Raw genomic sequence first — 18,731 nt, forward strand, 5'->3', positions numbered from 1 at the left:
CCGTGGAGGCCCGCCCTCGGCGAAGGTTCGGTCTTCCATTGGTGGAGGCTGCGAGCTGCGTCCGTCCGTCTTTCAGCCAGTGGACTCGTCTGTCTCTTCTCCCTGTTTGGTAAAGTCAGGCCCTCCTCCGGGCAGACAGGGGGCGCCAGAGCGCGGGGCTCGAGGCCTCGGAGGCTCTCTGACACGGAAGTGACGTCACGCTGCCGGAAATCCGCGCCGGCTGGGACTAGGGATGATGGGGTGTTCCGGCGCCTGGAAGCCGAACGAGCGGAGTTCCACGAAGCGGTGCGTAAAAGCGTCGTAAGGCTCAGATGAGAAAAGGGAGTTCCTAGAGGCAGTGGCTTGTTCATATTTACCCACCGAGAACGTCTCCCGAGATCAGCGCTTCCCACTCCTCCGAGGGGAGGGACAGCCTTGCGGGAGGTGGGGGATTGCTTCGCCTGAGGAGTCCCTGAGGCAAGTGTCACAGAAATACCCCCATTCCACAGATGGGGGAAACGAACCCAGAGAGACAGGGACTTGCGGAGTAGGGTTGCCGGATTTAGCAGCTAAAATGCAGGACGCCCAAAGTTAAGGTAAACAACAGTGTTTTAGCATAGGGATATCTCTAATAGTGCGTGGGTCATGCGTTTCCTGAAAAAGTAGCTGCCGTTTATCTTTATTCAGATTTAGCTGGGCATCCTGTATTTTATATGGCAGTCCTACCTCATGGTCACCCAGCTGAGTGGAAGGGAAGAAAGAGCTATTGATACATCCCATGTGCTTCCCCGCCTAAGCGCCCTGGTATGTGGCCCCTCGCTCCTCCTGGGTGTAAGCCTGCAAGCCTGCAGGGCCCCCAGCCCGTTACAGTCAGTGGTCTGCCCTTCGCAGGATCTAGGCTGCTCTTCAGGAGCTGAGGAGAAGGGACCGGATACCCCTGCCTGGGGATTCAGGGGTATCCCCGATCCTCCAAGACTAGTTTCTTCAAAAGACTCTAAGCACTTACTCTGTCCCAAGTACAAACCCAGGATCCAGGTGATACTGGCAAGTAAGAGAAACATTCCCTCTCCTTGTGGAATTAACAGATTTGCAGAAAGACAAGTAGAAAAGTTACAATACATTGTGATCAGCAGGTCTTTACTGTGGGTGAATACAGCATGCTGTGAAAGCTTAGAGAAGCAGTACCCAGGCATAGAGTAAGAGAAAAGGGAGATACCACGCTGAGACTTGGAAGATTAATTCAACAGTTATTTATTGAACATCTGTGTGGGGCAGTGTTCTAGGCACTAGGAACACAGCAGTGAACAAAATAAACATCTCTGCCTTTCAGAGCTTAATTTAAGTAAAATGTATGTCAGGTGATGAGCTATGAGAGGGAAAGGTAAGGCTATAAGGGGGATCATGGGATGCTGAGGTGGGAGCAGGAGTGTTGCAGTTTTAAAGACTGCGGTCAGGAAGGTCAGAGAAGGTGACATCTGAGCAAAGACCTGAAGATGTGAAGGAGAGAGATCATGGAGCTATTTGGGGTTTTAAGGAAATGTGCCTTGCATATCAGGAACACAGAGAAGAATGAGGTACTGCCTGCAATATGATAGCTTCCTCCGGGATTTTCAATGACAACTTTGATAATGTGTTTCTTGCCTTAAATACTGCCTTTAGAATCTAATTGTTGTAAAATATGACTCCACATAACTAGATGAGGGGGAGCACTTTGAATACAGTGTACAGAAAAGGCCTTCCTGAGAAGGTGACATTTAACATGAGCCCTTTAAGCTGAGAATGAGTCAGCCCGGAAGACGCTGGAAGAAGAGCTGTTTAGGCAGAGGGAACAGCAAGGGCAAAGTCCTGGTGGCAGGAAAGAACTCGGTAAATGTGAGGAACTGAAAAGAGGCCAGTAGACTGGTGCGTGGTGAGAAAAGAGTGGCAGGAGATGAGGTTGAAAAGTGGATGGAGATCTCGGGCAATTTAACTTTTACTGGCATCACAGTGGGAATCCACTGAAGGGTTTTCAGCAGAGGAATGACAAGGTCAGATTTATGATTCAAAAAGATCCCTCTGACTGCTAGGAGCCTATATCATAATTTTGCTGGTTAAATTTACACAAGCCTAGCTACTCATCCCATAGGTGCCAGGGAGAGGGTTTAAAATGGAGCAAAGGGTTGACTGGGAACTCCCGTCCTGTTGCCTTCCCTATGGTCCCTTTACAGCTGGAATGAGCTGATTTGAGCAGGTGAGTTTCCTAGGGAAGGGTGACACCCAGAGAGCCACCATCTCCTCCGGGGCATGGGCAGGCAGAGATGACAACTTGTGTCGTCCATCCCTGGCTGGGCTCGCCTTAAACAGGCCAGGGGGTGAAGGATGTGCATGCTCCCACCAGCCCACTGGGTTGCCTCCCTCTGCCCCTGTTGAATATACTGTCAGTTATCCTCTCAAAGGTCCTGTCATGCTTCTGCCCCAGAAGGATCTAGGACTCCCTACTGCCTGCAGAATTCAGTTCAGACTCCTTGCTCTGTTGTTCAGATTTGTAAGACTGAGCCTTTAACCCATGGGATCTGATTCTATCTCTAGGTAGGTAGTGTCAGAATTGAGTTGAATTGTAGGACACCCAGCTGGTGTCAGAGAATTGCCTGGTGGTGTGGAAAACAAAACACACGCATTTTACCAGGCTTACCCAGTGAGACACTCAAGTGAAGATATAAAAACAATCGCAATGAAATGTCTAGACCAGGCAGATCCACAGAGGTGGAAAATAGATTAGTGGGTGCCAGGGGCTGGGGGAAGGGGAGAACGGGGAGTGACCGTTCATGGATACGGGGTTTCTTTTTGCGGTAATGAACGTGTTCCAGAATCAGACAGTGGTGATTTCCACAAACTGTGAGTACGCTAAAAACCACTGAAATCTATACTTTGAAAGAGTGGATTTTAAGGCATGTGAATTATACTCAATTTTTTTCAATTCCAGAAGAAAATTGTTTAGGGTCACCTGTAGCAGCTGGGGGAGCTCTAAAATATGAACTCCTTTGCTGAGCAGCTCACACACTGCAGGTGCAGAGCTTGAGACCCGAGTGATGTGAGGGAGCCTTTGTCTTGAGAAGAACTGCCCACCAGCATCAGGGCCCTTGGCACAGGATGTGCCAGTTACTCCACGGCCAGTGGTGTTCTAGCAAATTACCGCCTGAATAAGGAAAACCAACTACCACGCATTTGCATCAGTCTGATTGCCATGATGACCTGCAAGGAGAGGAGGGGAACAGGATCTCCTCAAAACCTCCCAGATACCCATCTCTTTGCTCTTTGTCTTTGGTATGAATTTCCAAAAGCTGTGTCAAATACTCGATTGTCCCCACTTGGGACCAGGCCTTCAGCTGGGTGTTGGGTTCACACAGAGATCCCCTCACCCGCCATGAGCTGCAGCTCCAGTGCTGCAGAGAGGCCACCCTGCCCCCACACCCCAGCCCAACAGCTCACCCTTCCTCATGACACCAGGCACGGACGCTTGTGAAAACAAGAGAGAGGAGTCAGAGGAGCTGGGTGCCAGTAGGAGATGCCCACACTGCAGCCCGGGCAGGACTGAAGCAGAGGGTGGGGAGGCCTCGGCCCTGGTCTAACCCAGGCTGCTCTGTGAATTGAACTGCCAGATTCCACTGGAGTATTAGTAAAACCTAAATATTTATTTGCTTCATATTTACAAAGGTGGGAAGGAGACCAAGGAAGACCCCAAGAACACCACCACAGAAGAGGTGTGCAGAGGAGAGGCGCTGCAGAGGAGGCGGACACAGCTGGAAGGGACAGGATTTATGTTGCATACTTGAACTACAGTGAGTGTAAGACTGGTCCTATTTACAGGGCAGAAACACTACAGGTGGAGCGTGAGGGATGGCAGAGCAAGCACCAGAGTCCTGGCCAGAGGGTGCCCCTGCTTGCCGCCTTCCCCACCTTTCCCAGAGGCATCTCTGCGGCCCCGCTGGGGTTCTCCCGGGGGGAACGGGGCCTGCTCACATGATGCTCGCCGGGGTGAAGACAGGGCCCATGCACAAGGTGTCTGTGATCTCCCAGCCACAGGACAGCGGCTTGCACATGCCCTCGGCGTCCTCGTCCTGTTCTGCAGGCAGCAGCTGCCCTCTCAGGGCTTCCCTGCAAACAAGAGGGGGCACTGGAAGCAGCCAGCACAAGGTCTGCATTTCAGGGACTCCTGATGGCCCTCTAGCGGAAGACTCAGGGCCACCGGGGCCAGGACCTGAGGGAGGTGGCAGGGAGAGGCCTGCTAAGCCCTCTTCCCCCCTGCTCCCTTCTCCTGGTCGTCTAGCCCACAAGGAGAAGGAACCCACATTCACTGATATGCCCATTATTGTGCCAGGCACTTTACTTAAAATACCTAATTGTATGTCCCCAAACCCTGTAAGGGTGACATTATCATCTCTGTTTACTATGAGGAAATTGAGACTTGGGAGTTACCTGCCCAAGGTCATATCCCCAGAATGTGGTAGAACTAGGATTCAACCCAGCGCTCATTTCAAAGCCCACATTCTTCAGACCCGAAGCTTAGGACTCAAAAATCATCTGCCCCCCTCAAAAGCCCTGCAAGCTGTTTCCCCTGCACATCCGTGTAAATAAATGGCTCCTGCTCCAGCCCCAGGCTGGGGATCTCGTTCCTACCCCCATTGGTCCCTCCTGAGCCCACCTCCAGAGCATCCTCACAGGTGTCCACTTCTCTCCATTCCCAGTGACACCACCGTCTCTATCCAAGAACGCACAGTCTCCCTAATCTGCTCTTGCCCCCTCCAGACAATTCTGACCCAGGTCCATCTTTTCTAAAAGTAAATCCCTGCTCTTGAGTTGCCAGCAGTTTCCCTCCACTCTCAGGCCCCCCAAGATCTGTTCCCTGCCAGTCTCTCCCACCATGGGCAGTGGTGCCACCTGGTTGCCATCCATAGCAGCTGTCTTTTGGGCTCTCGTGCATCCCATCCCAGGCCTCTGCACATGCTTGTACCTCTCCCCACATCACCGTCCCTTTGCTGAGTCCCACAGCACCAGCACTCCTTGATAACAATAGGGTTTAGTGTCTGCTTCCCCAACATTCCTTCAGCTATAGCAGGGCAGGGAACGTATCTGAGTTACTCACTGCCTAGTGCCCCCAACAGCAGGCTGGCACATGGTGAACGCTTACTGGTGGAGGGGTGGACGCTGCGTGTGAGGACAGGGAAGGAGCCCTGGGCTGTATCAAGAGGCCTGAGGGGAGGGAGGGTGGCATGACAGCCTGTCCTTTACTTCTGCTTAGATCTGCTTCCCCACAAGAACCTCCCTCTTCCATCTATATCCTCCTTTCATACTTCCAGCCTATTCCAGTCCCCCCCTGCAGGAAGGCCTCCCTCTTTGCTGATGTGTGCAATTCAGCAGCAAATCAGTAGTCAGTATCTTTGCACAGAATCTGGTCAGGCCATTCCCTTCCAGGTGGGAGGCTCTCTGAGACAAGCATCCTCTATCTGAGCCTCTTGTCTCCTCATCTTGCAAAATGGGTTTTGAAAGATAAGTTTCTTAAAACCTCTCACTAGCTCCCTGCTGCCTTCAAGATCAAGCCCAACCAGGGCCTCCAAGGTCCTTCTTCATCCAGTCTTCCCCACATGCCACTCTAGCCAGACAGAGCTACTTAAAATTCTGTGGATGAACTGGACTCTGAAGCCCCTACACCTCTCGGCCACGACCTCCCTCCTGTCATCTTGCCTGGCCCTCCTGTGCCTGCCTAACTCCTCCTTACCCATCAGGCAATGCCTCCTGAGAAGCAGCCCTCACCACCCTCCCCAGCCTGCTGTCCCTCTTTCCCTAGTGACCTTTGCCCTCTCTATGCTGTGTGCAGGTGTGCATACTTTGGCTCACCACATTCTTAGAGGCTCTTTTCCCCCCAGGACCCAGCACAGAGCCACACTGTAAAGCAGGACATTTCAATGAGGCCCCTTTGATATAGGGAATTTCTTTGACATGGCCATTTAAATACATCAGAGGGGGAGGGTATAGCTCAGGTGGTAGAGTGCATGCTCAGCATGCACAAGGTCCTGGGTTCAATCCCTAGTACCTCCATTAAAAAAATTATTGGATAAATAGACCTAATAGACCTAATTACCTCCCCTCCCTCAAAAAAAAAAAAACTAAAAAAAAAAGAAATTTTAAAAATTAAAAAATATATAAATACATCAGAAATTTTTGTTCCCAGTAGTGAGTGCTACTGCAGCCTCATCCACCTATGTTTGCTGATGACGGGGCCAGGGTGGTATAAAGCCTGTGTGGTTATTGTTTTCTTAAGTTTGATTTTTAGGCCTTGTCAAAACACCCCTGATGTCAAAATAGCTGCATCAGCCTATCCTGTACCCCTGCAGGGAGTAGAAACAACAAAGGTTTGTTGACTGAATAAATGACATGCAACTTTCATACTGAACCTGTCAGACTTGGCGTTTGGTAGCATTGTCCCTGCGGGCCCTCAAGCATCCAGCACATCCCTGGGGACACAGGCTGCACTCACCCCTGAGACCCCAGCATAAACCCTCCCAAGTGCTCCTGCCCTCTGCAGGCATCTCCCCAGCCCCCAAAGGAGGGGCTATACACTGCTGACCAGTAGTGACCTCTGCTAGTGACCTCTGTGTTGACACTGGTCCCATAGCATTTCATGTGGATAAAAGGAAGTCATCATAAGATGCCTAATGTAGGGTCTGACAGAAAGGTTCAACACGTGTGACTTTCTTTCCATCTTGCCTCACTGGATCCCAACGCTGGCCCAGCAAGGGCAAGCTCCATGAGCAGTCAGGTCTTTCCTGGGTCACATAGCAGCCACCCAACTGTTTGGCTCCATCTGCATCTGCGCATGTCCTCCCTGAATCCACCCAGTGGTGAGAGTGGTATTTCTAAAAATCCAAATGCTCAAAGCTCTTAGCTCAGCCTTCAAGGCCATTCCCAGATCAGCCCTGACCAACCTCATGTCATTTCTGGAAGGCATGCTCGCTCCCTGTTCCTTCTTCCGAGAACCCCCTTCCCACCCCTTCTGCCTCCTGCCTCCTGCCACCTGACTCCCACTCATCCTTCCTCAGGGAGGTAGATCTGGGCCCCGGGGGCTCTAAGCTTCCAGAGCCCACCCCCTCCACCCAGCACCGTGTTATCAGGTCTACTTCTCTGTGTCCCTCACAGGACTCTGAGCTCCTCAAGGGAAGCTCAGTCGCATTCATGGCCACAGCCAGGTGCCAAGCACAGGCCTCTCTTGGAATCAGCAGCCAAGAGCTACTTGTCACATTGGATTACACCAGAGCAGGGTCTCAAACCTCGGGTTTCCCCCACTGCTTCTGCCCAGCCTGCCCCCTCCTCCTCCCCCCACTCCCCTTCCCAGCAGGGCCCCCTTACCAGGCCACCCGGGACATGGCATAGGTGATGCGGCAGGTCTGGGCCCCTCTAAGGAGGGAACCCACGCCCACGGTGTAGGCGCCCATGTTCTCAAAGACCAGCCAGTCCCCTACATGTAGTTGCGGCAGCCATAGACCCTCAGCTACGCAGTCACAACCATCGACCACTGGGCCCCAGAGGCTGCTGCTGTACACGGGCTGCTCTGTGGATGGTTTCTGCAGGAGAGAGATGGCCACGTTCAGCTTTCCTGGGCATATGTGCACAGCTTGAGCACGCCCTCCCTCCAAAGCCTTCATGGCTCCCAGAACCAATAGGATAAAGACTGGATGGGCCTCCTAGCCTGGTATCTGTGGCCCTCCCACTTCTCTGTATTCATTGCCTCTTTCACTCTGAAGCCACAATGCCTGGTCATCAATCCAGGCTCCAACACGTGCTAACTGTGTGACCTTGGGCAAGATACTTAATCCCTCTGTGCCTCAGTTTGCTCATTTGTAAAATGGGAATAATGACAGTACCTACCTCATAGCATTACTGAGAGGATAAATGAGTCTGGGTAGAGCATTTAGAACTGTGTCTGGCACACGGCAAAGGCCCAGTAAATTAGCACCATCATCTTTATTGTTGGTGTAGCTGTTACCTGCCAGCTTCAGTCTTCAGTGGTGTATCTGCCACTTTCCAGACCCTGGGTGTGTCCTCACCTCTGTAGCCCTTCCTTTTCCCTCAAATCAAGATTAACCTCTGGGCCCAGCCTCCATGATCCCCTCCTTCCACTTGAGGCCTGGTTATAGGAGCCAGAAGCACACAAGTGAGTTAGACCCTCCCTCCTTTGGGCTCTTGGTCTGGTGAGGCAGATGGGCATCCCACAGACAATCACTGGGTGACCTGGCAGAGGTCATAGAGGACCTCACAGGGTAGACAGAATTACTCCCATTTCAGGGGAAGTAATGTCCTGAGAGGTTAAGTGACTTGCCCAAAGACACAACTAACAATTACATAAAATTTTAATTTTTTTGTACGTGACTTCCAAATCCAGAAAAGAAATCTGTAATACAGACCTTTGGAGACAATTAAGATAACGGTGCACACACACACACAAAAAAATATTTAGGAATAAACCTGACCAAGTTGGTGAAAGATTTATACACAGAGAACTACAAAATACTGATTAAGGAAATTAAAGATGATCTGAAGAAATAAAAAGATATCCCATGTTCTTGGATTAGAAGAATTAATATTGTTAAAAATGGTCATACTACCCAAAGCAATCTCCAGATTTAATGCAGTCTCTATCAAATTACCCAGGATATTTTTCATAGAAGTAGAACAACAATCCTAAAATGAAATGGAATTACAAAAGACCCAGAATTACCAAAGCAATACTGAAGAAAAAGAATGAAGCTGGAGGAAAAACCCTCCCAGACTTCAGAAAATACTACAGAGCTACAGTAATCAAAACAGCATGGTATTGGCACAAAAACAGACATATGGATCGGTGGAACAGAATAGGGAGCCCAGAATAAACCCACACACTTACGGTCAATTAATCTTTGACAAAGGAGGCAAGAATATACAATGGAGAAAATGTAGTCTTCAGCAAGTGGTTTTGGGAAAACCAGACAACAGCATGTAAATCAATGAAGTTAGAACACTCCCTCATACCATACACAAAAATAAACTCAAATGGCTTAAAGACTGGACATAAGACAAGACACTATAAACCTCCTAGGAGAAAACAGACAAAACATTTTTTGACATAAATCTTAGCAATGTTCTCCTAGGGCAGTCTAACCAGGCAGTAGAAATAAAAGCAAAAATATACAAATGGGACCTAATTAAACTTATAAGCTTTTGCACAGCAAAAGAAGCCATAAATAAGACAAAAAGATAACCTATGGAATGGGAGAAAATATTTGCAAATGATGCAACTGATGAGGGCTTAATTTCCAGAATATATAAATAGCTCATATAACTTAATAACAACAACAACAACAAACCAATCCAAAAAATGGACAGAAGACCTAAACAAGCAATTCTCCAAAGAAGACAGAAATGGCCAATAGGCATGTGAAAAAAATGCTCAATAAATACAAATCAAAACTACAATGAGATACCACCTCACACCAGTCAGAATGGCCATCATTAAAAAGTCCATAAACAATAAATGCAGGAGAGGGCATGGAGAAAGGGGAACTATCCTACACTGTTGGTGGGAATGTAGTTTGGTGCAGCCATTATGGAAAATAGTATGGAGATACCTCAAAAAACTAAACACAGACTTACCATATGATCCAGCAATCCCACTCCTGGGCATATATCCAGAAGGAGCTCTAATTTGAAAAGATACATGCACCCCAATGTTCATAGGAGCACTATTTACAATATCCAAAGCATCGAAGCAACCTAAATATCCATCAACAGATGACAGGGTAAAGAAGTTATGGTATACTTATACAATGGAATACTACTCAGCCATAAAAAAGAATAAAATAATTCCATTTGCAACGACATGGAGGGACTTAGAGATCATCGTTCTAAGTGAAGAAAGCCAGAAAGAGAAAGAAAAATTCCATATGGTATCACTTATATGTGGAATCTAAAAAAAAGACACAAATGAAATTATTTACAAAACAGAAACAGACTGACAGGCATAGAAAACAAACATATGGTTACCAGGGAGAAAAGAGGGTGGGAAAGGATAAACTGAGAGTTTGAGACTTGCAGATACTAACTACTATATATAAAATAAACAAGTCTATATAGCACAGGGAACTATATTCAATATCTTGGAATAAACTATAATGAAAAAGAATATGAAAAGGAACATGTATGTATATGTATGAAAAGGAATATATGTATATATGTGTATGAAATATGCTGTACACCAAAAATTTACACAACATTATAAACTGACTATACTTCTATTTTTTTAAATGGGGGAAAAAGATAGTGCAATTTGTCACAGTGTAGGGATCTTGCCAGGCACGTCCTGAAGGAAGAGTCATGACCGAAAGATGGACATGAGTGAGTCCTGAATAAATCCTGCCTTTGGAAGGCCCTCTTCCAGTTAGTCCAGCTGCTCTGGGCTCCCCAGGTAAACCCTGCTTCCCTTCCCCCACCCCCAACTGTCCCCCTGCTGTTCCCTGTGGCCCAAAACCTGCCAACTCCTAATTTTCCTTTAGATTTCAGCATCTTCATAGAAGCCTTTCCTAAGGCTCCCCAAGCTTTGCCTTCACAGCATTTACTGTAATTTATTATTAGATACTTAGGAAATGTATCTGCCCAGGCCTGTCTTCCTGGTCAGAGTATAAACTCCATGAGTCCAGAGATCATGACAGTCTTATTTACCACCATCTCCTCCGTGCTTAGTGGTCTAGCATACAGCTGGGGCTTTTGTGAATGGTACATCTTAAATTAATGAATAGGAAATACATGAGTAATGAGAAAGAGAAAGAGAAAGAAAGAAAGAAAAAGGAGAAGGTTATGACTAGAAACCATCCAAAGAACCTAGAACGAGGCAGGGGAGAAGACCAATGGGGGAAGAAGGAAAGGTGTTTCAATACCTTAATCAGGAACAGGAATGAGTAAAACTGAGAAGAGTCAACAAGTTCCATAAGCAGAAATAATACTCATATATATGACAAAAATTAATGAATAAGCCATCGTCCTCATTAACAAAGAAAAATATGCATGTTACTAAAATCAAGGATGAGAACTATCCTATACTCATTCATTCACTCATTCAACACATACTTCTTGAGCACCTACTATGTGCCAGGCTCTGCTCTAGGAGCTGGGGATACATCAGTGAACACAGAAAAATGAAAGTTCCTGTGCTCCTGGAGTTCACATTCTGGGAGAGGGAGACAAACAAATACATCCTTGTTCATATAATGTAAAATTCTTGTTTACAGGCTTCTTGCTAATGAGTAAAATTCATCTCAGTTGCTCTAAATTATTTCCCTTAGCTCCAATTGTTAAAAAAAAATTAAGCTAACTTTTAAAGACTTGGGAGGGGAAATGCTATATAAATGGATCCATAAGGATCCTTGAGAAAATAGGTTTCAAAGGTTCTTCCGCAATAAAATAAAAAGAAAGGGCACCCTTGAGTTATAATCAGAGTTCTCTCACTTCTTATTAGTGGTGTAAATTAAACATTGGTGGGGGAAAAGATTTTAAAATTTCACAGGAAATAATGCAAAGCTACCCTTTTACTAAAGTTTTTTTTAAAGGAAACAAAAAGGAATCTGCAAAATAAATATTCTAAAAGCATATGGCAACAGGCTTCTACGTCTCAGCTCTGTTTACGAGTCAGAAAACTGGGTGAAAATGGTCAAGCACTTGTAAAAATACAAGATGCCCAGTCTGCTAGTAGGGCCCCCTCTGAAAGAGGGAAAAGGGTTCCTAGTTTACAAAGCGTGCCCACCACTAACGCACACCTCATCTGGGAGGCAGATGCAATTCCTGTTTTACGGATGAGAAAACTCAGAAGAATGGACCTGCTCCAGGTTCTGAAGTTAATTAGTAGCAGAACTCCAAGTGGTCCCAGACAAGGCACCTCCCTGCTGCCTTCGTCAAAGAGACCCAATAAGTGAGCAGATGCAGAAATGAAACATTTAAAATAGCACATGGCTCTAATGGAATCCCTAAATAATTCCCCGACTTTTAAAGAATAAATAAATTAATTTCCATACTGTTTAAATTATACAAATATATTTTAAAAGGAAAAACATGGGATGAACAAGGGCAGTACACAAAAAGGGAAAAAGGAAACAACAAAAATCTATGATCAAAATCTCCCTTGTGAACATATAGGCAAAAATCCAAAATGAAATCCTCGCTAATCAAATACACACTCGTAGTCAAGAAATCACCTTCAATGATCAGATAATTTATCATGGAAGGCGGGGATGATATGATCATTGGGTTTACCATAATATGGAAACTTAGATCTACAATTCTAATGTAATTTTTCCGATAGAAGTCAACATGGCATTCAATAGCCTATAGAATCTCTTCTTTATTAAAATTACAGACAAAACTAAACCCCGCAATAAAGAGAAACTATTTAATATAAGGAGCCAACTCTAACATACTGGAGATACACTAGAATGGCCTCATTTCAGAACCAGAAGCAACCTTAGTAATTAAAGGTCAGCCGCCTCATTTTCCAGATGAAGAAACAAGAGAAACAAGGCCCAAAGAGGTTAAGTAACTTGCCTAATATTACTCAGCAACTAGATGGCAGAGCCAGGACTTGGACCCTGTCTTCTGACTCCAAGTCTGAATCTTTCTGTCATCATTTCTATTTTATATAGCATGAGAAATGCTGGCAATAGCTATTAGGGAAGAAAAGAAACAAAAAAAAAGTATGATGTAGAGAAAATGAAGAAATAAAATATCACATTGCAGATAACATTTGCCAACCTGGAAAATCCAAAGTAGAGAGAGGCAGTTACTAGAGGAAACCAGTGAGTTTCAGCATACAATCCAGTGTCTCAGCTCAAACACACAGGGAACTGTCTTCATTCAGAACAATAATGAGAGCTTTAAGTTATTAAACTCTGGGATGTGCTTGGATCACAATAGTACTTATTCAAAGAAAATATTAAAACTTTAAAAGCGGAGATAAAATACAAGAGCTCTACCCTCTGCTAGCTGGAAAAACTTAGTAAAGCAAAAAAGAGAATTCTTCCCAATTTAATGAGTAGATTAAATAAGCTACTACTAGTTGAAATCTCCAAGACATTTTTCTAAATGTTAGAAACAGTATGATAAAAGAATAAACATGAGCCTATCAGAGAATATTAATAAGCCCTAGCAGACTCAACTTTTGTTGAATATTTAATTCATACAAAAGAACATTTGTATCATGTATAAAATAAAAATAACAATAAAATGAATATCTATGTACCCACTGCCCAGCTAAAGAAATAGAGCATTTCCTGTATCTTTGAAATCCCCACTCCAAAGACATGCCCTTTCCCTAATCCCTCCAGAGGTAACCATTATCCTGAATTTTGCTTTCATTATTCTCTTGCTTTACATTGTTTTCCAATAATATACCTAACCCTAAACAATCTAGAATTTGGTTTAGCATAATCCTGAAATTCATATGAATTATATAGAGTATGTAATCTCTGCAACTTGCTTTTTTGTTTAGTTGAAAACTTACATCTCCAGGATTCATCCAGCTGATGCATGTAGACCTAACTCATAATCACTATATGGAATTCATTGTGTGCAGTACACTGTAATTTATTCATCTATTACCCTGCATCAAGACAACATTAAGGTTGTTTCCAATGTTTTATATTAATTAATTCTTCCCGTGAACATTCTGACACCTCTTCCAACACACATGCCAAGAGTTTCTATACAACATATACCTAGGAACTTGCCGGAGGGGAAAGTATACATATGTCTAACTTTACCTAAATAATGCCAACTTGCTTCCTAGAGTAGAAGTACCAACTCCTACCTAGCAGTGGCTAAGAGATCCAATTCTGTGTATCCTCACCAACACCTGATATCATCATGCTTTTAACTTTTTTTCTAATCTAGCTGGTAGAAGATGTATCTTGTTTTCCTCTTACTTTGCATTTCCTTGATTACCAATGAGGTTGAGCGCTTTTGCATTTTCTATTTGGCTTTCCTCTTCTGTGAACTGCCTGTTAAGGTCTTTTGCCCGTATTTCTATTGCCTTCTGCTTCACCTTTTTTTTTCTTATTTGTTTTGCTGGTCTGTGTTTTTATGCCACTGTCCAAACTAAACTATTTTAATAAACTTCTGCTATTTTAGTAGTTACTCTAGATATTTACATTTTAACATGCATACCTAATATAAAGTCTAAAAATAATCAGTATTTTTACCTTCTAGTCAAACAGTTCAAGACCTTAGAACACCAGCTTGGTCACTCTGCCTCCCAACTTACATGCTGTTGCTGTCCAGTGCTTTAGTCTATCTTGTTTCTGACAGAGGCTACCAGTTGCCTACCCCCAGCAATTCTAATCCTCGATTTTTGCTGGACATGCTTTCTGGAAGTTCTACTTAATCCTTTTTAAAATTTCCTAGGCCATATTTTTATTTTGCTTACTCTTTGGTCATATTTTCAACTTCTTATATATTTAAACATTGTAAGTATTTTTTGTTTTATTTTTAGCATCTGATAATTCTAATACAGAAAGTAATTGCAGGTTTGAATCTCCTGTCTACTGCTTCTACTGGCTCCCCTGCATGGTGACTTGTTTCTCTGTGTTCAGTAATTTTTTCCTGTGAGCTCATGTACCTTGGAACTTCATCTGTGAAAATTATTAAAAGCCTAGGTTGAAGATTCCTTCTCCAGAGGGAAGTTGTGTTTGCTTCTGCAAGATAGAATAAATTCCATACTTGAGGTTTTTCAGACCACAGTTACTATGAATCTGGGTAAGAAACCCAAGAAGGCTGGGTTATGGTTTCAAATTCTCAATTTTTTGACCTTTTCCAATCATTAACAAGATCAAAACAGACAGGTTTCCTTGCTGTCCTCCTCTGTGGGAGTTTTTTTTCTAATATTCTCTTACACTAATAATGATGTATGTTTTTAGGATTTCCAGCTTTATGTGAGGGATCCTATCAGATTCTCCATCTTGACCAGTCCCTAGGAGCACACACAGCTATAGAAACTGAAGATCAGTGCTAAAAGGATTCAGCATACACCCCCAGAGAGAATGCCAGTTTCAGAGTTAGGTTTTCTCTCTGGATTAATTTACTTAGCATATATTTGAGTAGTCACTTGTATGTGCTTGGGATACACTAGTGAACAAAACAGACAAAGATCTTTGTCTTCATGGGGTTTACAGTCTAGCAGGGGGGAGGAAAACAACAAAATAAATAAAATATATAGTATGTTATAAAGTAACTTAAAAAAACAGATCAGGTTGTGGGGGGAGGGTACAGGTTATAGTATTAACTAAGGAACTAAGTGTCAGGGTAAGCCTCACTGAGGAAATGACCTTTGAGCAAAGACCTAAAGGGGGTGAGGAGTGAACCAGTGTGGTAACCTGGAAGAAAAATGATGCAGGCAGAGGGGGAAACCAGTACAAAGGTCCTGAGGTGGGAACATGCCTGGGTGAGTTCAAGGAACTGTAGGAGGCTGGTGTGACCAGAGCAGGATGAGGAAGGTGGTCAGGGAGGACACAGGGTCAGATCACAAGGGCCTTGGGTGCTACTAGAAGGGCTCTGGCTTTGATTCAGAGTGAAACAGGAGCCAAAGCATGGTTTTAGGTAGAGAAAAGACATGATTTGACTTACATTTTAAAAGGATTCCTCAGACTGGGGGGTTGACTGGCTTTTACTCTAAGTGAAAGGGAGATTCCTGCTTTCACTTATTTTTGACCTCTGAAGATTCCCTGCTGTCTTGTAAGTCAGGACACAGACTTCTTTGTTGTCAGTCGGGAGGCTGTTCAGAGTATCTAGTCTAACACATTGCTGGAAACAGAAGGCACCCTACCCACTTTCTGAACGTATCACAAAGCTGTTGTCAAAACAGTGTAGAATAGGCTGAACAAAAAATAAAATTATCAAAAGAACAGAGTTAAAAACTAGAGATCGTTGAAAAAACAAAACTAATGTACAGTATGGCAAAGCAGAAATAAAACAAAAAAAGGTTAGAAATCATTACTTAAGAATTTTTAAGACAAGAACTAACCAGATCCAGATTTAAGTGCTATTGCAATACACATTCCAGACAGAGTCACACTTTTTAAACCATAAATAATTAGAATAAAATACAGTGGCCAGTAAAAAAGCCCAATCTTGGCAACAGAGGGAGAGTGTCTCTCTACAAAGTAGGGTGACTAGAGCTTTTACCCTGAATTTTGCTTCCCAAGATTCTCGTAAGAATACCATGGTACTTGCCCCCTCTGGGTCCCTCCCCACACCTACCTGTACCTTGCATTTATGAAGTGCTAATACACATTTACTGAATTGCACCTTTATACCTTAAATATTTTAGACCACTCAGTGAACATTTAAAATGTTTATAAATAAAAAGTTCATCAGTATTTAAAGAAAACCATGGCTCACAATATGTATTTTTTAAAGTTAAAAACAATGTACACTATGGCACTTAAAAAGGAATCAAAGTAAGTTTTAACAATAGTCGTTTCTGAATGGTGGAATTAGTAGTTTATTTTATTTTACTGATGGTGCTAAATTTTCTCCAATAAATGGTTTATTTGTTATATATATAAAAATATAATTTATATATACTATATATTACCATATATATAAATATATATATATACACACACATACATATACACACACACACACATATATATGGTATATCTATAATCCACAGAGCAGGTAGAAAGGGACAGATTTCCTTACTTCTAATTGCAGCACACTTAGTTAAGACACATGATAGTATGTTGACACTTCTATGAAAGGATAACAAAAAATCACAGAACTAGAATAATAAACCATCAGACTGAGAAAAAATAGTTGTCAAATATTATATTAAACACACATGCATATGCAAGCTCATCTTCCTTTGTAAGGAAAAAACTTTAAGATCTCCCAAATTAGGTGAACAGGGAATATAAAAAATATTGACATCAAAAGAAATAAACATTAAAAAAAGTTTATTCTTGTCAAAGAGAGAAAAATGAAAGAAATCCTGAGGTATACCATTTCAGATAAATTAGCCAACAAAAAAAAGGTCACAGCACGTAATGCAGGTGAGCTCACTGTGAAATAGCACAACTGGTAACAATAAATACTGGTCCAGGCTCTGAGGAAAACAGTCTGACAATATGTATCAAGAGGCATCAAAATGCTCACATCTTCTTACCCGGCAGTCCTACTCCAGAGACTCACCGTAAGAAAATGGTCTTTTCAAAGGGAATACACTTTAAGCAGGGACACTGAGCCAGCAGCACAAAGAGACTAACAAAGAGTATTTTAGAAACAACAGATTTATACTGTATAGCACAGGGAACTATATTCAGTAACTTGTATTGGTGAAAAAGAATATGAAAATGAATACATGTATGATCATGTATGACTGAAGCATTATGCTGTACACCAGAAATCGACACAATATTGTAAACTGACTATACATCAGTAAAAATATATATATACCAAAAAAAAAACAAACAAAAAACAAACTAAAAAAAGAACATTTTAGGTGGAGGGATTTCTCACAGAAACATGAATAAGAATAACCAAAAATTAGCAATGCCCAAATGCCCAGTGATGAGGAAAATTTACAAGGAGGCAGTAATTTTATAGGGAGGCAATCATTTTATAGGTAAGTAGTTAAGAGCTTGTTCTTGGGCAATAGACAGATACTCAAAGATGAGTAAGACGTGAACTCTACCCCAAGGGTCTACAGTTTAAAAACTCCACTCTTTATTAACAGTGCAGCTTTGAGTAACTTGCTTCACCTCCATATGTCTCAGTTTTCTCATCTGTAAAATGGGACTGATAATAGTGTCTACCTTACAGGATTATTATAGAGATTAACAGAGTAACGCCATGTAAAGTGCTTAGTACAGCACCTGCTATAATACTTTAGCCACCGTCAATATATATGTGACACAAAACACTGTTTACATATGGCAAAAGAAGGGGTGAAGGGGTGATGTTACAGAAAAATGAATAGAGTTGTATTAGGGTGGAGGACTGCAGGAGCTTTTAAGTTTCTTTAAATTTTAGGTTGCTAATATAATTTTTAAAAATGGATTCCAACATATACCCGGCACCCACTGTGTGCCAAGTCCTGTACTGAAGAAATAGATGTGAGCGGTTTCTGCCCTCAATGGGCTCACAGGAGAGTGGGCCAGCTATTCACTCAACAAATATTTACCCAGCACCTCCTGTGTCCCAGGCACCCTGCCATGTGCTGGGAATTCAGAGGGGACACCGACCAAGGTGGCTACCTCAGCCAGAGCCTACATGCCAGTAGGAAGGACAGACTATAAGCGAGTATTTGAAAACAAACAAGATAATTACAGATTATGGCTCGTTATGAAGAAAAGGAACAGGGTGATCAAATGATCGGATGGTGAGAAGCAAGCCTGCTTTAGAGAGAGTGGTCAGTAGAGGTGTCCCCAGAGAGGTGACATCTAAACTGGGGCATGACCGAAGAGAAAAAAGCCATCATCTCAGGAGCGAGTGGAAGTGAATGCAGCTGTACCCAGGTGTGAAAGAGCTTAGGTGTTTTCGGGACAGAAAGGAGGTCCGTGGGGCTGGAGCAGGGGAGCAAGGGGCTTAGCAGGGAAAGTTGTGACTGAAGAGATGGGCAGGAGCCTGGCCAGCCACAGTGAGGTGTCTGCATTCTATTCTGAGAGTAATGGGAAGGTTTTAAGCAGAGAAATACATAATCT

At 43.5% G+C, this 18,731-nt stretch overlaps 1 protein-coding gene and 1 long non-coding RNA gene across 4 annotated transcripts in view; one reads left to right on the forward strand and one right to left on the reverse strand.

Moving 5' to 3' along the window:
- The first annotated feature begins 211 nt into the window (after window positions 1-211).
- On the forward strand, window positions 212-6,163 carry LOC135322892 (uncharacterized). Its single transcript, XR_010383892.1, has 2 exons — window positions 212-285; window positions 3,673-6,163. It is a non-coding gene; the product is annotated as an uncharacterized LOC135322892 (long non-coding RNA).
- The window catches only part of AZIN2 (antizyme inhibitor 2), a 31,642-nt gene continuing 16,730 nt past the window's right edge, over window positions 3,820-18,731 (reverse strand). For 2 of the 3 annotated variants that reach the window (XM_031464669.2, XM_064493793.1), the window contains exons 9-10: window positions 7,363-7,577; window positions 3,975-4,113 (exon numbers count right to left, since the gene is read on the reverse strand). In XM_031464669.2, the coding sequence (XP_031320529.1) occupies window positions 3,975-4,113; window positions 7,363-7,577 (354 nt within the window). Of the gene's footprint in view, window positions 4,114-7,362; window positions 7,578-18,731 lie in introns of all 3 variants that reach the window. The other variant, XM_064493794.1, reaches the window with a different exon arrangement.

Source organism: Camelus dromedarius, chromosome 14, assembly GCF_036321535.1.
Source record: "Camelus dromedarius isolate mCamDro1 chromosome 14, mCamDro1.pat, whole genome shotgun sequence".
NCBI lineage: Eukaryota > Metazoa > Chordata > Mammalia > Artiodactyla > Camelidae > Camelus > Camelus dromedarius.